The 20497-nt window shown below is 29.9% G+C and overlaps 2 protein-coding genes and 1 long non-coding RNA gene across 5 annotated transcripts; 1 reads left to right on the forward strand and 2 right to left on the reverse strand.

The window, feature by feature from the left end:
• Window positions 1–35: 35 nt before the first annotated feature.
• Window positions 36–4197, reverse strand: LOC100870160 (WD repeat-containing protein 3). Of its 2 annotated transcripts, XM_086904243.1 has the most exons (15): window positions 3740–4175; window positions 3599–3686; window positions 3477–3544; window positions 3215–3412; window positions 2966–3130; window positions 2678–2883; window positions 2383–2518; window positions 2111–2298; window positions 1856–2051; window positions 1547–1774; window positions 1192–1461; window positions 869–1111; window positions 639–802; window positions 348–570; window positions 36–269 (listed from the first exon to the last, which is right to left on the reverse strand). In XM_086904243.1, exons 1-15 carry the CDS (start codon window positions 3908–3910, stop codon window positions 105–107), a joined length of 2709 nt encoding a protein of 902 aa, XP_086760369.1. In that variant the 5' UTR covers window positions 3911–4175; the 3' UTR covers window positions 36–104. The 2 variants fall into 2 exon arrangements, with proteins under 2 accessions (XP_086760369.1, XP_003696413.2); XM_003696365.4 differs by having other exon boundaries at window positions 3477–3686; window positions 3740–4197.
• A 948-nt stretch (window positions 4198–5145) lies between these two features.
• Window positions 5146–7988, reverse strand: LOC100873054 (uncharacterized). Of its 2 annotated transcripts, XM_012490835.2 has the most exons (3): window positions 7703–7962; window positions 6175–7428; window positions 5146–6056 (listed from the first exon to the last, which is right to left on the reverse strand). In XM_012490835.2, the coding sequence occupies exons 2-3, from the start codon at window positions 7395–7397 to the stop codon at window positions 6053–6055; spliced, it is 1227 nt and encodes a 408-aa protein (XP_012346289.1). In that variant the 5' UTR covers window positions 7398–7428; window positions 7703–7962; the 3' UTR covers window positions 5146–6052. The 2 variants fall into 2 exon arrangements, with proteins under 2 accessions (XP_012346289.1, XP_012346288.2); XM_012490834.2 differs by having other exon boundaries at window positions 5146–7428; window positions 7703–7988.
• Window positions 7989–16633: 8645 nt separating this feature from the next.
• On the forward strand, window positions 16634–18983 carry LOC147658065 (uncharacterized). The gene is made up of 5 exons (XR_015290967.1): window positions 16634–16961; window positions 17647–17929; window positions 18008–18114; window positions 18173–18814; window positions 18938–18983. It is a non-coding gene; the product is annotated as an uncharacterized LOC147658065 (long non-coding RNA).
• Window positions 18984–20497: the final 1514 nt, after the last annotated feature.

Below are 20497 nucleotides of genomic sequence, written 5' to 3' on the forward strand. Positions count from 1 at the left end.
ATAATTTGAAGGATATTTAATAGAGTTTAATATAATTATATTTTAATTAATATTTATTAAATATAAATATATACAAAATTTTTATTGTTATAAGATAAACAATTTTATAAAGTCATAACTGCTCTTTTTAATGCCTTTTCTTTATTTTTTTTGACTTTATTTTTATGTTTATTGTTTTGAGTTGCATCTTTGAAAAACTGTATTCCTTCTTTCTCTTCAATAATTCGTTGTATATGCATCATTCCATGTAAATTAAATCCAATTATATCCTATAAGTATTAATTTTTAATTAATATTGTTTATAAAATTATTTGTGAATAATTTATAAAATACAAATGTTTTTTTACTCTTAGATCAGAAACTTTTTTAATAGTAAGTGTTTTCACAATTTCTAAAATAGGTAAAAGTTCTTGAGTAGCTATAATTGGACCATGATGAGCTTGTATTAAACATAATGCTAGTTTTGCAATTAATTCCGTGTGATAATTTGATTCTAATAATTTAGGAAGCATTTTAAGAATTTCACAAGCAGCCGAGTAAGGTAATAATAGTAATGATTCTTCTAAATCGCTAAAATTAATTTATTAATTAATTTATATTTATATTATAATTGTGCTAAATATATATATATTTTTTACCTTCCTCTAATTTGTTTAATTATTTCTAATAAATAATCTTCTGTATTTGTACAATTATAAGCTTGCATTTGTAAAGGAATAACAGGTGCTTTATCTATTGTAGCTTTTGATAATTGTTCATTATATTCTTTAGATATATCAAGACATTCCAGTATCAATTCAGCCTAAATATATTAAATTAAATTTTATGATTTAAATTAAGCAATTTTATATGATTTATTGATATTTACCCCTTTTTCACTGGATACTGTTTTTCTTGATGGCAAAGATTGTTGTTTTTGCCCTGGGACAACAGTACTTTCTCCAGTAGCTAATTCATTTTCTTGATGTTCTCTTTCTTCTTCTTCTTCATCTTGAAGAACTAAAGGTTCTAATGATCGTTCATAAAGTCTAACAACTTTATCAGATCCACAAGAAACAACATATATTCCATTCGGCGAAACAGTACAATTCCATGCTTTACCTGCATGTCCCTAGATAGAAAAATTTTATTTATTATTATTACAATTGTTGTTTATCTATACAATTAAAATTTACAATTAAAAATAATTACTTGTAATGTCACAATTTTTTGGAAGATATCGGCATCCCATTGTTTTACTTTGCCATCTTTTCCACAAGTAAAAATATAATGTGTACCAGGTACAAATGAAAGTCCGGTTACGGAGTCATCATGAGCAAAAATTGATTTATGACAATCTCCAAAATCTAAACCCCAAATTTTTATATTTCGATCTGCAGAACCAGTAGCAATAAGTGTTGAATCACTCGATATATCCATACATAAAACTGGTAATTTATGTCCATAAAGAGAAATAAAAAACTAAAATGATATTGCAAAAATTTTAAACATATTGCATTATGATTGTGAATGTGAAAAATATATGCAAATATATTCATATAATTACCTTAAATGTATCAAGAAAAAAAATTTTTACAGTAGAGTCAAGTAATGCAACTGCAACAAATCTATTATTAGGACTTATTCTTACACATAATACAGTATCTTCTAATTTTAAAGTTCTTAAGTGTAAAACAGATAAAATTTTTGCTTTTATTTCTTTATCAGGATCTTGAATAAGTTCAAAATTCCAAAATTTTACTGTTTGATCTCCACCACCACTAGCCACTCCTTTCTATAAAAATGTGTAAAATAATTATATATTAAAATGAAATTTATATTTTATATTATAAATAGTAAAAAATATTTATATTACTTTATCAGGTAATAATGCAATACTCCAAAGTTCTTTAGAATGTGCAGATATTTCCTCTAAAATATCACCTGATGCGATATCAATAATTAACATTTTACCATCTTTTAAACCAACAATTAAATGTCTATCCCCGGGTACAAATATTGCTGTTAAAGCATAACTACATTCTACAGTACGTAAACAGGCTAAAGTTGGTCTAAAATTATAGAAATCAATATGAAAATGTTATAAATTTTATCGATTTTATCTATATACCTATTCCATAATTTCACAGAATCACCACTAGCTGTAGCAAAAGCTAAATTATCAGAACTAAAACAAACGGCACGGACTTCTGAGCGGTGACCATGATTTGTTATTGATCTTAAATGTTTTATTTCATCTTTCTTTTTTATGAATAAGGAATATAAATCAATGGAATTATTATTCAATCCTATGGATATCTAAAATAATACCAAATAAAAATTAAATAAGTATCATTTTTGAATTTTTGAAAAGAAAAAATAAAAATTTTTATTGTAACATACTCTAAGTTCACCATTTCTACCCATTATTATAGATAATCCTTTAATTTTGGCAGATACTTTGATAGGATGTAAACGAATGATTTCATCTTTTATAGTTGACGTTCCTGAGAAATTTGCTTCTATATCTTTTCCACTTCTATTTAATAGAAATAGACATATTAAGTAACATAACAAAGAATAGCAATATTAAATAGTATAATGAAGAATAGCAATATAAAATAGCATAATAAAGAAATATTTAAAATTTAAAAAAATTTTTAATTTTTATAAATATTAGAAAAATATCTTTACATACTTTTCAGCTTTCTTTCTTTCTTTACGTAATCGTTTAAGAACATTATCTTTTATTCTAGAATCAGGTAATAATTGAAATAATTCTACAGTATTGTCTAAACCATAACATCCAATAATAGTATAAGTATTATCAACTTCAAGAGACACAACTCTTCCATGTCCACTTCTTAAAATACTGCCTACTTTTTCACATCTTAAAGGATGTTTCTATTAATATATAAAATTTTTATTAAATATTAATATAATAAATATATTTCAGATATAAATATAAATTAATTAAACATTATACCACATCGCTAACTTCAGTATCATCAGTGAGAGTTAAATTGTGTAAATTAACATCAAAATCTATACTATCACTTTCAATAAAAGATATTTTCCATATATGTAATTCATTGTCATTACAACCGGTTATTAAATATTGATCATTTTTAACTAATACTAAACTCCAAACCTTAAAAAATAAAATAATATTATTATTCTTATTATTATTATTTATTATTAATTATATATTAATATATTTATTATATCTATTTACCTCTGTTCTATGACCAACAAGAGTTCTAAAATTATGTTCTGTGTCTAAATCCCAAAATTTTACAAATGTATCTTTACTGCAACTAATAATTACATTATGATCTTTCATAAATGCTAAATTAGTTATTACACCTTTATGTCCAGTTAATCGACATATTCCAATTTCAGCTACAACATCCCAAAGAATAATATCTGTATCCTAAAAAAAAGTAATTAAAAAATAATATTTTATATGTTTTATTTTCTCTATCAAATTTCTTTACCTTTGAACCTGAAGCCAATCTATGTCCTTCTCTATCATATCTCAATGTTGTAATTTCAGATCTATGGCCTACAAATATGCTTACATTTTCACCTGTTTTCAAGTCAAATGTTTTTATAGTACCATCTGCATAACCAACTGCTATATGTTGTTTATTAGGAGATGCAGCTAAATATGTTACATTTACTTTATCACCCGATAATACTCGAACCTAAAAATTAGAATAATTATATCCTATTATAACAAAATTAATAAATATTTTACCTTTTCTCCTAAACGTAAATCCCATATAAAAACATGTTCACATGCTCCAACTGCTACAAATCTACCTTCATGATCTTCTAATTTTACAAAAACAACATTACAAGTAGGACTAACAATTATATTTAAATTTCCAGCTGGTACATATCTTAAATATTGTTTTGTTACACCCATTTTTTCTTTATTAATTATATTAAATAATAAACATAAATTTTATTTATAAAACTACATGAAATGGTAAAAAAAATATTTATTTATTTTTATTTATTCTATAATATATATCTCATAATTTTTATATATAACAAGAATTGTTATAAAATAATAATTAATTGTTTAAAATAATTATTTAATTTTAAAATTACAGTTAGTGTAGTTTACATACATATAGTTTTAAGTTAATACATTTTATAATATAGGTTATGAATTCACGTGGTTGGTGTTTACTAGAAATTGGATAAAAAGAGATCAGCGCTATCTCTTGAATGCTTCTGAAACAATTTTTTGAAATAATAAGTTTTTGATAAGTAATAACGATCAAAAATTTTTCGAAATCAGCCCCATCTCGCGTTTAAACATAAATCTTAATTTGTTATTAATATAACAGAATATGCAAAAAACATTCGAAGTTACAGATAATAAAACATTATGCGAGAAAAAGAGAAAGGATATTTTCCATCATTTTGAAGATTTCACTTGCTATTTGGAAAATTAATTAATTTTATTCGTTTTCTAATCAAAATTTCAATATTTTTAAGCTTTTTTTAGTTAGAGTTTCAGGCAAGTTTCTCATATAAATTTGAAAATTTTTTTCATTAATTATTTATTTATGTGTCTCATTATCATTTTATCAACTTTAATTTTATTAAAATGTCAAAAACATTGTTGTAAGTCAAAAAATCATACTTTTAAACTCATTGGAGATAATGCTAATCATTTTATTTTATTTTATCTTTAAGAAAAATCTTTATTTTTAACATTTGAAAGATAGTGGTAAAGATTAAGGATTTTTATCTTATCTCTATTATTCTCCCATTATTTTCTGTCTTTTTTTATCTGTTTCATTTGCAGTATTGATTTCTGATTTTAATTTATCTCTATTCTTTTTTTATTATTTTCTTTCCTTGTTTATATTATATTTGATCTTGGTGTGTGATTATAAATGAGATATAAATGTCAATAAAACTTTTTATATATTTTTTATGTTGAAATAATATTTTAAAGTTAATATCAATTTATAGATTTAATAATTAATAAATAGTAATAATTAATGAGATACTATTATTATTTTACTAAAAAATAAATTAATTATTCCTTTTTTTTATCAATATTAATTTTATTAGATATATAATATAAAAATGAAGAAAAAAATTTGAGAAAACTATTAATTTAAATAAATAAAATAAACAAAATTATATGATAACATATTATTTATTTTATTCCATATAAAGGAACTGTAAGAAAAATTACATGGCAATGTACATTATTACATATATACATACATTATTACATATATTTTAAGAAATGTATTATTCATATTCAAATGATATATATATATATACACATGTATAAATTGTTTAAATCACATTAGAAATTGCTTTTGTAGAACAGTGAACAAAAAGGCACTATTAAGATGTACAAGATGATTCCATAAATGTATAATTCTAATTTTCTACAATTTTAATGCCTTTTTTTTCTTATTTATATCAAATAATATTAGTAACATTATAATAATTTTATTATACATTTTTCAAAGTAGCAAAAAACTTTTAAATACTTTTTAATTATTATAATACAAAATTCAATAATATTAAATATTTCAAATATTTATATTATATATTACTTATTAAATTTTCTTCTATATTAATAAATATATTAAATAACAAGTTTTTTTACATGGCAATTCTTAACAATATATAATAAAATAATTATATTTAATTGTAAAATATATAAATATGAATAAAACTGCACAGTGTAGAAAAATTATTATTCAATATGTGAAACATGATAAACATTATGTTGATGCAATGATTATAGAATATTTTGTTATTACAATTGCTATTACAAGCATAAATATTATATAAATAATATATACAAATTTTTATACACTATTGAAATAGTATTTTGTTCCATGTATTCTTATGATGAAATAATATATACAATGTTAAAAATTTATCATAGAAATTTTTTATCCATTATTTTCTGATTGAGATTTGATGATTTGTTCTCCAACATGAACAGGTTGGACTAACGAATTTTGGAACCACATCATCCAGTTACTCAAGTAATGACCTCCCAATTGATTATCAGGATTCTCCTTTATCTGAACATTGTTTAATTCTTCAAAATTTCGAACAGTTTGGACTTCAGTGAAATTATTATTCACTGAATGACGTCCATGCATTCTTACCTCCCTTTTTCGAAGAGCATCTTTTACTAACCTTTGTTTACGCTCCTCTTCTGTTTCAATAGCAGATCTAGTAAATCTCATTTCTCTAACTCTTAAAGCATCCCTCTTTAATCTCTCTTTTCTTTCTTCTTGCGTTTCTTTAGCATATTGATTAAGTCTAGCTTCTCTTCTTTTTGCTGATTCTCTATTTAATCTCTCTCTTCTTTGTTCAGGAGTTTCACTAGCATATAACGAAAGCCTTTTCATTCTTCTTCTTTCTGCTTCACGATCTAACCTTTTCCTTCTGTCTTCAGGTGTTTCATTATACATTCTGTACTCTCTTTTTCTTGCAGCTTCTGCATCTAATCTTTTTCTTCTTTGTTCGGGTGTTTCATAGTACATTCTCATTTCTCTTCTTTTTGCTGCTTCTTTTGCTAATCTTTGTTGACGTTGTTCTTCAGTTTCTTGCTCATACAATTTTTTTCTTTTTTCTCTCATACACTCTGCTTTTCTTCGCAACTTCTCTTTATAATCTTGTAAAGAATTTGATTTTATTTTTAATTGTTTTTTAAGTTTCTCAGATTTAGTTTCCTTAATTTTCAAATTATTATCATTTTCTGATAATTGATCTTTATGTTTTGTCAATAATGTTATCGTATCATTAATATTAGTAGGAACCTCTTGAATTTTGTCTTTGGTATTTTTTGAAACTTTCAATCGAATATCAGTTTCATTATTCACATTGCATAACCATTCTGTATTGTAAACTGTGTCCTGATCTAGTTCATTTTCCTTTTTTATATTAAGATTTAGTCCTAAAAGATCACTTGATATAGTAACTGTTGAAATATTATAATTGCTTGTTTGTATTTGCTCATTTTGATCAATAAAAATATCACCTATTTGATTTGTTGGTTTTTGTATTTCTATATTTATATTTTCATAATCTAAATTTTGCAAATATACTGAACTATTTAAAATACCATTTATATTACAACTTTCATTTTGTCGTATAATATTTGATGTTGAATTCGAATTGTTTAAATTATTTGTATTTTGTGTACAGTTTTCACTATTTACAATTGATTCTTCATTGTTATTAATTGTATATCCTTTGCTTTCTTTAATTTCAATAGCACAGAAATTTTGAGCTGCATTGATTATTTCAATATCATTGAAATCTGTTTCATGTTCATCATTCTCTTGTTTAATGTAAACAGGAATAAAGTCTATAGAACAATCTCTTATTTGTACACTAGTTTCAATTAATTCCATGACCTTATAGTCAAACAAATAGCATTAGATACTGAAATATTAAAAAAATAAAACATATAATAATAATATTTGAAATTGTATGTATAATAATATTTGAAATTAAATTTTTATCAAATAAAAAATAATATATAAAGTTTATGATATTAATGTTTCAAACAATTATTTAAAAATAATTAAAGATAAGATAAAAAAAAAACAAGAAAATTAGAATGAAAATATACAATATATGACTTTTGTAAAAATAATTAAAAATTATATTCTTATTGAAGAAAGTTAAAATTAATAAACGAAAGAATGAACTTTACCTGTGTATCGTCTGCTTATGACAGCTGATTCAAAAAGGATACTGCAAGTGTTTATAATATATTCATTTTTGCTGCAAATTGCAGATCTTCAACCGTTATCATTTTTTTGTGTGTCACATATTAATGTAATATAATTAATAGTATAAATAAATAACCATAAATTTAAATTTTTAACTTTGCGCAATATTAATTTGCACGTCGTGCTACTCGCTGTTCGTCTATCCACGTCGGTCGACATTAGGTTTATTCGCATTGACTACGCACGCAGCACCTGCGCAAGAAGTAGAAACAACCATTGGTTAATTCTTGTCGTTCCAAAAAAGTAGTTAATGTTTTTTGTACAGATAATACGAATATATTCATACAAATATATTGGAACAAATTAACCAATCGCTAGATATAATTCAAAAAAAGTTATTTTTATATTTGAGCACATTTTATTGAAAATATAGCGATGCGGAATTTTATATCATAATAAATTTTTTTTTTAATGTTTTTCTCAAAAATATTAATGAATTTAAGTGAAGTTCTTAAATTAAAATTTGTTTAAAGTAATATTTTTAATAAAAATCAATAATATGATATTATTAAAACTGTGTAACTATTATTTTGATAAAACCATTTTAATATTTAATTAAATATTTTTTATTACATATTTATTACATATTCATTTCATATCTTACAAGTGTAGTAAAGTTAATTTTAGAAAAAATATAAAATATAAATATAAATTAATATTTTATAAATTTAAATACATTTTGCATTTTTATATTATGTATAAATATGATATGTAAATAAATTAAAATTGAAATTAAAAATCTTAATGAATTTTATGCAAAATAGAGAAGAAAATAATCAAAATTGATTATTGAAATTGAAAAGATTATCTTATATTAGACAATTAATTGAATATATTGAAAATACATAATGTATATTATGTATGTAATGTATATATCTTAATGGTGGTAACACTGAACCAGATGTGAATTTTTTTTTGATATGCATGTATGTATGACATACTTTGTGCATATGAAAACGAACAGTAAGTTTATATGAAAGCCAATAAGTATTTACAATATATGTACGTATGAATGTGAACTAATACGTTTAAATATAAAATATATAACAAAATTGAATTATTTATATATATTATTTATTTTTCGAATATAAATATTTATGTAAAATCTATCAAACCAAGTTTTTTTGAAAATTTATATATGTATATGTATATATAAGGAATACACATATACAATGGAAATATTATATTTATATTCAATTAAATAACGATTTAAATTACGAAAAAAGAAGAACAATTAATGTTCATGAAAAAATTCATTCTTTTTTTCTTGTCTCTCATTAATTTTTTTTTACATTTAAGAGTAGAATTTGTAATTCATTAAAATTTATTTTTTTCTCTTATATATTTTATCCCTAATTTTTTTACATTCATTATTATTTATTTTATATCATGTACGATGAATAACTATCGGATTTTCTAATTTTTAAAAAAATATATATTTATTTTTTTAAAAAAATAAGATATCGCAAAATTAAATTCCTTTTTAATACCAGTAATTTTACACATCCATATATTTATTTAGATACGTACATATATCTTGAGGAATCGTTCGTTTACTTATCTAAATGTCACCAATTTCAAACGTTCTGCCTTCTTCATATGAAAATATTTCATCGTGAACACAGCGTCGCTATGGAACGATTCAGGAGTGGATAATGTTTTTTGTTGGCCGCTACGTGCTCTGATAATTAAGACATTTCCATTTAAAGTTGACATCCTGTGACGTGAGGAGATGCATCAGGCGCACGTACGTTTTTGGCAGTCCATGCTTCAGAAAAACCTAATCCTCATGCATTATGTTGATAATTAATGGTGTATGATCGAGGGTTCCATTCTTGGAACGACGAAAGATCACTGTACAAGAAAGGAACGATACGTATGTATCTATCGCGTGAAAGATTTATTAGTTTCACGTAATAGCGAGAGAACTAATATTCTTTTCGTGTATTACTCGAAGAAATAATTGGGCATTTGTATTTTGATACGTTTTTCTTATAACAATAAAAATTGCACTTTTTTTATTTTTTGAAGTAAATAATAATTAATCGTATATAATAAATAGTAATCGATAAATTTGAATATAAAAAAATTTAATAATAAAAAATGAAGTCATACAAGAATCATAAAAATTATTTTAGTATTAAAGTACTTAATACTAAAAATAAACTTTAGTATTAAAATATAAAAAATTGAATTACACTTTGTAAACAAGAATATTTATTCTTAAGAAATTGATTTGAAAATGTGAACATAGTTTTTTTCAAACGAAAAAAAAAAAAAAAAGAAAAGTATTTTTTTAAAAATACTATAATATTATGTTTAACAATAAATGATTCATAAAAAGAGCGGTGGATAAGAAAATCATAATTCAATACTAAATTAAACGACGTTAAAGAAATTATTTCCCTGTCAGCTATTTCTCGCGGATAATTGCGTTAGATTGTGCGTTACAATCCGCGAACCGTAATTTACGAGGGGATCCCCGTCGGTTAACCGAAGCGTGGTTACAGCGCCAAATTCGAATGCAGAACGAGTCACAACGGAATGTTAGCAGGTTCTTTTCGTCTCGGGTTGACAAAATCATTAGGGGACTAAATCCAATAAAGGGACTTGGTCCCCTGCTTGTTCAGGGATCCTCACGTAAGAAAACATTCTCGGTGAGGTGATCGGTTGCATCGTAATCGATATCATTGATATATATATATATATATATATATTTACAGAAGATAATGTAACAGAATTTTTAACACACATATAACGTATATTTGTATTGTATCTTATGAAAACTGTGTATTATTAATATAAACGTTTCAACAATTTTCTCCTTTTTAAAAATCAAAAAAAGTAAAATTTAATGTTGTAATTGAAATAATAATAGCAAGAGAATAATAATATAAATATGTAAAAAAAAAAAAAACTTTTCTCGTTAATACGTTTTAATTAATTATATTTTTAAGCAAGTACACTATTATATGATGAATTTGTTTTTTCAAAAATTATAATTTTCAAATTAAGTAAAAAAAAATGAAACATTGAAATATTAAAATATGGAGATCCAAATCGTTCTGCACGATTATCAGTCGTGATACATTAACTGATACATTATTGCTGCCCGTAAATCAAATTTAACGCATGTAGTAGTTGATTTTGCTCGCACCGTCCTTTCTCTCTAAATATTCTTTTTGTGATACGCCTCGCTATTAAATTAGCGAGACACTGAGGTCTTAAATAATTTCTTGGTGAGTTTCGTTCGACGCCACGTGTTCGAGGGAACCGGTTCTAATGATGCTTATAAAACATGCTCGCAAGTGAAATAAAAGAAATGCTTCTCTAAACGCAATCGACAACTTATTTTCGTTTATCCGTTCCTCTAGTAGTAATTTTGCCCGTCGAATTTAATCGAATATATATTTTTTTTTAATCATCAAAATTCATCGCGAATATGAATTTGTTACAATTTTTCTTGTCTTAGAAAACTACACATATCTTCTTTATTATCTACTTTACTATTGTTACTTTTCATTCATCCGATGGAAAGGAAAAGCAAGGAGGAAAAGCGAGAAGCGAAATAGAGAAAAAGAGAAAGCGGAGGTTAGAACGAAAGAAAGAGAGAGAGGAGAATCGAGCCTGGTCTCGAAAAGAAAAATCTGGGTGGAACGACACTCTCTTAACGAATATCGAATCGATCTAGAAACAGGAATCTCACGAGCATCGGCTCTCCTGGCATCGGAATTGGCCTGAAGGCTCTGCTTGATGTATGATCGGCGCAGAAATGGCTGTCGTCGCGAGGCCGCGTCCCAATAAATCTCTTTGCTTTTTCTCCGCGGACGGACTTGTCGTTCGTGTATAAATGTATCGTTTTCATCAATATTTATTATGGAGGGGGGGGAGGGTGGACCAATTGGAGCGAAGTTCTGGTATAGCGGAACGTCGTCGTTGGGACGTTACTACGACCACTTTGGTCTGTCTCCCATCGACTTTACCTCTCCCTCCGATAATAAAGATATCCATTATACCGGCTTCTTCTTCCCCGGCCAAACATTTCGTTTTGTCGGCCTCCATGCGTCGTCTCTCCTCTCGTCTTCCGTCCTCTTTGCGGATTCTACGCACCCTTTCAGCGCACTCCGATCCACTCCTATGATGAATATATGTATCGTGCAACCTAACCTAACCTGCGCGCACATTGTTAATTGCATGCCTCTACCGTTTCCAATATCATTTGCGTTTTTCTGCATTTTTTGTCTATGCGATACTTCGTCCCTGAATATTTTGCAAATATTTTTTTTCGTTAATTTTTTTTAGAAAACGCGTTTAATGTCGCGAATAATAATATATATACCTTTGTATAATTTGTACAACCAGTATGTAATATTTCGTTCAAATTTTTTCGTAAATTATGCTGATTCGTATATCTAGTTCGCTTTTCGACGATCAAGATTGATCGTTCTGTTATCGATCATTTCATTGCAATACGAATTCCAGCACTAATTTTTAATTCATCGTGTTTTATAAATTGAATTTTCGAACAAAGGAGGAAAAAAGTATCGTTGAAAAGGATGGCGAGAGATCATCGCGTTTCCATTTTTTCTCGTTTTCTTTTTTTTCTTTTTTTACTTTTTTTACAATTCTCCCCTTTCATCCTCTTTCACCACTGATATAATGCCGCTGGCATTAGAAGCGGCATAATAACACACGGCGTTTGTTTGACGCCGAAAAAGGTGATTGCACACGATTTAAGAAGAAGGGGCGAGGTGCACACCTCTTCTTGGTCTCCGTGCTTCTCGGGGTCGGTCGCTAAGTCTTCTTCGTCTCTCTTGCTCGTTTCTTTCTTCCTCTCTCCTCTTTCTTTTTTTTTCCTTTCTTTCTACGTATCTCTATCCTCTTCTTCCACAACAGTTTTCTCACCTCGTCACGCGCCTCTGATGCGGTTTCGTGCCTCGGTGTGTGTGTGTGTGTGTGTGTGTGTGTGTATAGAAGGCCATCGTCACGCTGGTTTTTCAAACACGGTGATATCAGGGTCAACTTCGCGTTTTATTCGATGGTTCGTCATCATAGAAATCACGGTGTCACGCATTCGATATTCTTGCCGTACATATTTCGACGATAGATTAATTTTTAATTTAAGATGGGCAAAATTTATACAATATGCAAATAAAATTGACAGTTTATAATTAAATTGTATCTTGAGATGACTATATTATCGTCAAAATAGTCTTTTTATTCTTGAATCTTGAAAGGGAAAAAGTTTTATTTGACACGCGTGAAAGAAAAGATTTTGCAAAAAGGTGAAGAAAATTATTGAATTACACAGGTGAGACGATAATAATGTGTTCAAAACTGTGTGTGGTCAGAAGATATTTATTTATTTTTTTTTTTTTATAATAACACTTGGTATTACGGTAAAATAATTTTAGCGATGATGAAGATTCGAGATTTGTTCATCGATTCTGCTGATTCACTAAGGAAAATGTATAGAAAGGGTTGTTGATGTCATTTAGATCGGTGGAAGTTTGCAAAAGTCGCGTAATTTTAAATCGCTGCTTTCCATTCATTAATTTTTTACACACGTACAATTTATAATTTTATTAAATTGAAAATACAAGAGACACGTGTAATCATTCTCAAAGATTACAGCTTATGGCGCATGAATTTTTCTTCATTTTTTGCGTTTTACAATTTTCTTAAACTAATAATAATAAACGCATATCTCCGGGTAGAGATAATTTCTTTATTAAATTAAATCGGAGAAAAAAGAGAATTCGTGTTTATTTTTAATTACTATTAAAAATATTTTCAATTTACATCTATCTTATCAAATACTATAAACACGTATTGATAGTACAAATGCAATTAATGTACCACGTAGTTAATAGACTATTGATATATATGTATAATTATATCCCATATGCAACAGCAGTATGAGAAAATTATAGGAAGAAGTTTTCTCAGAAGTAACTGTACATAAGCGGTGTCTCCTCGGTGGGTAATGCCGTCAACTCGTGTTGTTAAAAGCTGTTGCAAGGATCATCGTTTTGATCACTTCGAACGGAGCGATACGTATATTTTGTAATAAATTATATCTCTACGCCAATGATATGTATAGAAGAATACCGTTCCTTTTTCGACGAGAGAAGATTTGTTGTTGAAAAAAAACGCGTGCGACTTTTTATTATCAAAGAAAGTTCTTCTTCTTTAAAATATAATTTTTATATTATCCTCTAAGAATCCTCATCTCACTCGAGTATCCAAATTAGTTCATATACAAGACGTTTGGCTACAATTATTCTTTGAATCAAATTAAAAAACGAATAAGAAACGATTTCAATTCTATTGATAATATTCGTTTACTTGAAATCGATCAGTCAATAAAGAAGATTAAAAAAGATGTGGAAGGGTTAAAAAAATTGGTAAAAATTACACAATTCCTGTGCCATTAATGTTGCTTATATTTCACGCGGATCCGTGTAAGTCGTAAGCGTGTATTATCGCGAGATTTCTCGATGTGTAGCTGCCTACCATAAGTCATCGGAACAATGCACGAGCACATAGGTATTATTTACTCCACCTTCGTGCTCGAGCTATGATCTATACTCTATACGAATAGTCTGCCATCTATACTTACTTCCACGTACTTGTTTCTCGACTAATGTCCTCCGATTATTAAAAAATTAACGCGTCGAATCGTGTGTAAATGTAAATACCAATTACTCGTATGCAGATACATACGCGATGTAACGATAAAGTATTATATCCTTTTTCATTCTTCAAAGTGTAGTTTGGAATGTTACGAGGCGGAATTGGCGCTTGTAAAAGTTAACAGGAAACATGTCCGGGTTCAACCAGCCATATTTCATGAGTCGAAGTCTCGTAAGAAGAGAAACACGTAAAGATAGGTAATCGTGGCCCTTTACAAGGTTAGGTTAGATATTTTTTTCTTAGTGTTCAAAAAGGATTCCAACCATCAAGAATGTACAAAGTACGTAAGTACATTGTAGTTAACAGAAAAACGAATGTTCGCCATATGAATAAATACGATACGTATAGTATTTAAAGGAATTAGATTCGACTTTTTTGTTAAATTTTTTGATCAATTTACCATTAATTTACACGAAGTGGGATGAGTTAAACATTTTTTTATGATTCTTAAACCGATTTTTATATTTTATCCGATTTTGTTCTTTTATTGGAAGTCTTTAAAACCAATTTACGAAATGTGGCTAAAGAAACATAGCGGGAAAGGTATTATAGTTAGAGGTGCGTTTTCGTAGTAAGTTACAGCGTGTAGAGGCAGACGAATTTCGGTGAGCTCGACGAGTTCGAGGAACACATGTGCCGTGTAGTAATGATCATTACCGTGTAATGATCGGACCAATCGATTGGCTTCGATCGGTCCTGCGTGTTAGTGGTTCCCAACTTTGTTGCTGTCTTATTCGATGCTTAGATTAAGTTAGATTAAATTAGGTAATTTTTAAACCGATATTTCGAAAAAACGAGACGTTATATTTATCTTTTCTATTCATCAAGTATTGCTGAAAATACAAAAAAAAAAGTTCAGAAAATAATTGATATCTCGAACCTGCTCTATTTTACTTAGATTTTTCCCAATTTCAATCTATTATTAATTAACACATTGGAGATGGTATCAAAAATCGAAAAGGATTCCTGGTTATTGATTTTCGATAAATATGAAAAAATAGTAATAAAACGGCCGATAATAAAATGAAAAAAAAAAAAAAGAAAAATATCTAAAAAATTCTTTCAACAATTCGTACGCGTCAATCTCTATACGAAATTCTTATAAACGCACATATTTTTCTCAAATTAATTAATTAATTAATTCAGTGTTTTAATCAGAGATAGTTTTTTTATCGCGCGCGTTCATTTGTCATCATTTAATCGAAGAATATGGAAAGGATATAGGAAAATTGAACGCATCAGGTTGAAAAACACTGGCTAAGAGGGTACTGTATGTAACCGGTACGCGGCAAGTTCGCACCTCCGCAAAGAGGGTCCATCGTGCGCTCGCCCTACCGCGCAACACCGCTCGTTAAACGAATTAAGTAGTTACGGTTTGTTTAATCGGGGCCACGGAGGCCTGAATTAAGTTGTTATCGCGAATTAGCTGATTATACCGAGGCGGCGCGAGGTGTCGAGTTGATTTGTTGTTGCGAAATATGGCATGAGGTTTGTTTATGCTCGCCACGCCCCACACCCCTCGCCGACCTTTCAGCTCGTTTACGGCTGACCTTAAATAAGGTGCATAGACTGTTCCATCCATCCACGCTACTCTCTCTTTACTCTCTTTCCGTCCACGATCCCACCCCTTTCACTCGCGCCACGGGAATCAGGGGATGGATAATCATTCTCTATAATGCTATGATAACACTCCACAAGCGCATGATATATCGCTAATGGCAGGAGACTCGTAATCTGCCTTTTTTCGAGAAACACGATACATTTTTTCATCGGGCTAAAACTAATATTGACTGTAACAACATGTTTTTTTTTTCCTCCCCCCCCTTTTCATTTAATGTAACTATGGTATCGCGTTTCCATAGGAAATTTAAGTCTCTGATAGACGGTCAGTTTTTTTGGATTTCATAAATTTCTTAGATTATATTCGATACGATAGAAAGAAAAGTGATCGAATAATTATTGGAACAAATTTATCTTGTTAGCGGCGAATTCGATGGCGCAGTAAGAAATTTGTAATGGAACGTCACGTGGTTGAGGAAACCGTCAGAAGAGAGGAGGTAAAGGGGAGGTCATAGACGTGTCGCGTTGAAGAGCGGTAAAAGGATCGTTGGTCATTTTCCACGAAAATTATAGCCATCTATGCGCGTAATCCCCTTTATGGCCGCGTTGCATCAAATTATAACTGGCAACGGCGCTGCCATCGTCTTTCCTCCGTTCGTCTCTTCCTCTTCTTTCGATCCGTGCGCTTCGTTTCCCGTTTTTTTTCGTCTTCTTGTAGGTACGCGTCCTCGAAGCCTCGTAAAACGGCACATTCCGCCAATCATCGCGGCACATCGGCCAGATACGTAACCCTTCGACCCTCGAGTCGCGACCTAACTCAACCTAACCTCTAATTTCGCCGCTCGATCCACGTGGACACAACGATAAATCGATAAATCATCGGTACGATCTTCCCGTGGACGCTTACGTGTAACAACATGACGTGTAAGTTAGCCGATCGTTATCGAGATTGAATTTTCTTTGCGATTAAGAAAAACTATACCGTAATAGAAATATAGATTAATTTTAATATTATTTAATATCTTCGACATTGGTTGTATCGATTATTTTTTCGATTTGAAATCGACATAGTTCTAAGTTCTATTAATTTATCCGATTTAACGTATCATTTTCATTACATTCTTTATTTTATCAACTTCGTAGCTTCGTGGAACATGAAATTCTTTCTAAGAGAATTTTTTAATAATTCCGATAAAAACTCTTTCTACTCTTTCAATCAGAAAGTTTATCATATAAGATACGCTTAACTTTCCAAGAATATTTTTAATATTTTTGTATCTTTTTTCGTGATTTTCATTTAAATTTTCTTTCATTTTTAACGTGGATTTTATATGTAATATCTATGTAATTTCAGAAAAGTTTAAAATATCCTTAGGTGTCATCTAAGGATATTTATATTCTAACTTTTTATTACTTTAAGAACAATTTTAACGATATTCTATGAATTTTGTGTGTGAAGAAAAAAAAAATCATTCAGGATCGAACGGTTTATCGGCTTACTTAAATCCGAGATTTCGATTCGACGACGTAAAATCCGTTTTAAGACCCTCTCGTAGTCGAGCGATTGAATGTTTAAAGCAGTTCTAAAACAGATGCTTGTGTTTTATAGTTGCATAAAGGCACGTGTAGTTAAATTGCGGCCATTATCGCGGAGATCAAATGATGAATACCGATTCGAGAAATATGAGGTTTGCGCGAACTCAACAGTGTGCAACCACGTATCGATTCACGTTGATCGATCCATCGTAGTTAACGACCATAGATGGACAAGAATTGCGAAAAGTAATTAAATCTGATTGGTCACGAATTATAATCATGTTTGTAAATTAATTTTCGATATACTACCAAGATATCGTCTCAGATATAAGCGAACGATCAATGAAAAATTGAAGGTACGTATATTTTGATAATTGTATTTAGGTTAGGTTATGATGTAAAGAAATAACAAGCTTATGATGTTCCACTTCTAGATATGGCTTCTCTTAGTCGAACCACGAATTATAATCATGCTTGTAAATTAATTTTTGATATACTATCGAGATATCGTCTCAGAATGATCAATGAAAAATTAAGAAAGGTATGTATATTTTGATTGCATTCAAGTTAGATTAAATAATACGTTTATGATGATTCAGTTCCAGATATGGCATCTCTTTTGATATTATAATCAAGAATTATAATCAAGCTTGCCAATTAATTTTCGACGATAAATTATCGTCTTGGATATAGGAGAACGCTGAAAAATTAAAAAAGATACGTATATTTTGATATTTTTTTTTTAGGTTAAGTAATAAGCTTATGATACTTCAGTTCCAAATATGGTTTCTCTTTCATTCTCTTCTTTGTTTTGTTTCCTTTTAGTTTCACGCATGCAATTTCATCGCAAAGTAAAAAGCAAATACGAGAATTATTTCCACCATGCAAACCAATAGACGAGGATATCGCGTTTCGATATATAAATTTTTCTACCATGTTCGTTACGAGCTGAAATGTTGAACAGTAATAAAAATGTCTTTGACCCACTCCTTTCGCATCTCTCTCGAAAACGTTCCTGGACGTTTCTCAACTCGGAATCCCGGGGATAGAAAAAGCCGCGATGGCACCAGAGGAGGACGTGCCAACCTGTAATTGTTCTCCGATGTAATTGCCCCCTTGGCTTCCCCCATTCGTGCTCGAGGATCTGGTGGACCCCCTTTCCCTCCCTCTGGCAGAATTCTCAGCAACCGATTTCGAAAAGCAAGGACGTATATTGCGAGCCATCTCACCGTTCTCTCGAGGTATCGTTGTTCGACGTCCATTATTCTCTTCACCCGCGGTTAACATCCAGATTCTTTCTTCACCTTTTTAATGAGATCGTTTTCTCGCTGTTTCGCTACTTTGTGCTGTTAACTGGGCGGAAGGTATGCGCTACGAATTCACCTTTAGTTTTAGGAAGTAGAATCCTTTCTCCTCGTATACCGCGGTAAACGGTAAGTGCAAGTAAGTTTTTTACTAAATAGGTAGTTTCTGGTTACTCGAGTTACGTCGTTTAATTTTCAAGTTACTCGGAGCAGAAATTTTTTTGTAAATATTCGTCGAATTTATCGTAGATTGCTTTTTTTATGTAAACGGTCTACCGAATCGGTTATATATGGTATAAATTACAAACGTATACGAAACGTATAGAAAAGCAGCGATGAGGAATGGACATGGCCCATTCGGGTAAACTTGATAAGAAAAAGGCAATGGGATGGTGGGTCAGTCTCGGATCCGGAATCGGATGAAAAGCAAAGTGTCACGTCCACGGATGAGCGACAACGACGCGCACCGGCTCGCGAAGACGAAATCGAGCAAAACAGAGAAGGAAGGAGAGGAGGAGGCGTTAGAGAACATGAGAGAGAGAGAGAGAGAGAATCCTCCATTAGTCGAACGAAGAAATCGAGATCGAGAAAAGAGAAGAAAGAGAAAGAGCAAAGAGAAGGATCGAATTAAGAAGAAAAAGGAAAGAAGAGGAAGGAGAAAGAGAGATGGGTGAAGATCTCGAAGAGCTGAATCGAGAGAACGGTTCGATACGTTTATGGAGAGGTTCGAAGTCGTGGAATAAGGGCCGGGAACATAATTATCCGCCAAGTCAAGGAACCCAAAGAGTCGGAGAGACGCGAGGATAAAAGGGAGGGGGATACCGCGCGACAGAGAGAGAGAGCAGAGGGAGGAGAAAGAAAGAGGATAAGAGAATCGCAAAGAGAATCTTATTCTTCGGTGCGGCTGGAATTTGAAATGTTCAGAGGGCGCATTATCTTCTTGCCACCGCCACTCAGCGCCACTCACGGATTCCGTGATGGTGCGTACACCTTATTTCGATACGCGAGTGTGTACACGTTCCATGCCGTTACAAGTGTGTTACGTTCGAGGAATTAAATTGGATTAGCGTACTTACACGGTGTATTCGTAAGATGCATGAACGTTACTCGGAGTGGCGGTCGATACGCGCGTTTTCTTATACGCGATCTTGTCGGCCTTTTGCCGTGATCGATACTTGTTGTTACGACAATAAATGAATATGAATACGCGACATCGATCAAATTTATTCCTTAAATGGATACACGTCAGCTTTTTTTTCTTTTTATGGAGATGGAATTTTTGAAAAGCAGCTACGAAAGATTACGTATTAGAACGTTTTATAAAGAATATAGTAGAAATATAGTAGAAATAGCGGGATAAACGAGTATATTATATAGGCATTATATCAAATTTATTCTCTTTTTTTTTTTTTTTATTTTTAAATTTTGAAAACGACTTGCAAGAAAGATTGCGTATTAGAACGTTTTATAAAGATAGGGAACATGATTAAAGAAAGGAAAGGACGGAAAATAGCGTTCGAGAGAGAAGAGAAGCATGGGTTATAAACCGTGCTCAGATTGGCAGCGCGCCCATATTCCAAGGTACGTAGCCACTGACTTTTTGCCGTCCCTCACAAGCCA

The sequence above is a fragment of the Apis florea genome, unplaced genomic scaffold (genome assembly GCF_048593485.1).
Source record: "Apis florea isolate Af1SG1 unplaced genomic scaffold, ASM4859348v1 contig_2350_pilon, whole genome shotgun sequence".
Classification (NCBI taxonomy): Eukaryota; Metazoa; Arthropoda; class Insecta; order Hymenoptera; family Apidae; genus Apis; species Apis florea.

What these genes read in the sequence shown, in the direction of transcription:
- LOC100870160 (XM_003696365.4), bottom strand. Translation starts at nt 3,910, where the DNA reads ATGGGTGTAACAAAACAATATTTAAGATATGTACCAGCTGGAAATTTA. An exon ending in ATTTACGTTTAGGAGAAAAG is followed by an intron (nt 3,687 to 3,739) that starts GTAAAATATTTA and finishes TCTAATTTTTAG; the next exon opens with GTTCGAGTATTATCGGGTGA. An exon ending in TTTTTCTTGATACATTTAAG is followed by an intron (nt 1,462 to 1,546) that starts GTAATTATATGA and finishes ATATCATTTTAG; the next exon opens with TTTTTTATTTCTCTTTATGG.
- LOC100873054 (XM_012490834.2), bottom strand. Translation starts at nt 7,397, where the DNA reads ATGGAATTAATTGAAACTAGTGTACAAATAAGAGATTGTTCTATAGAC.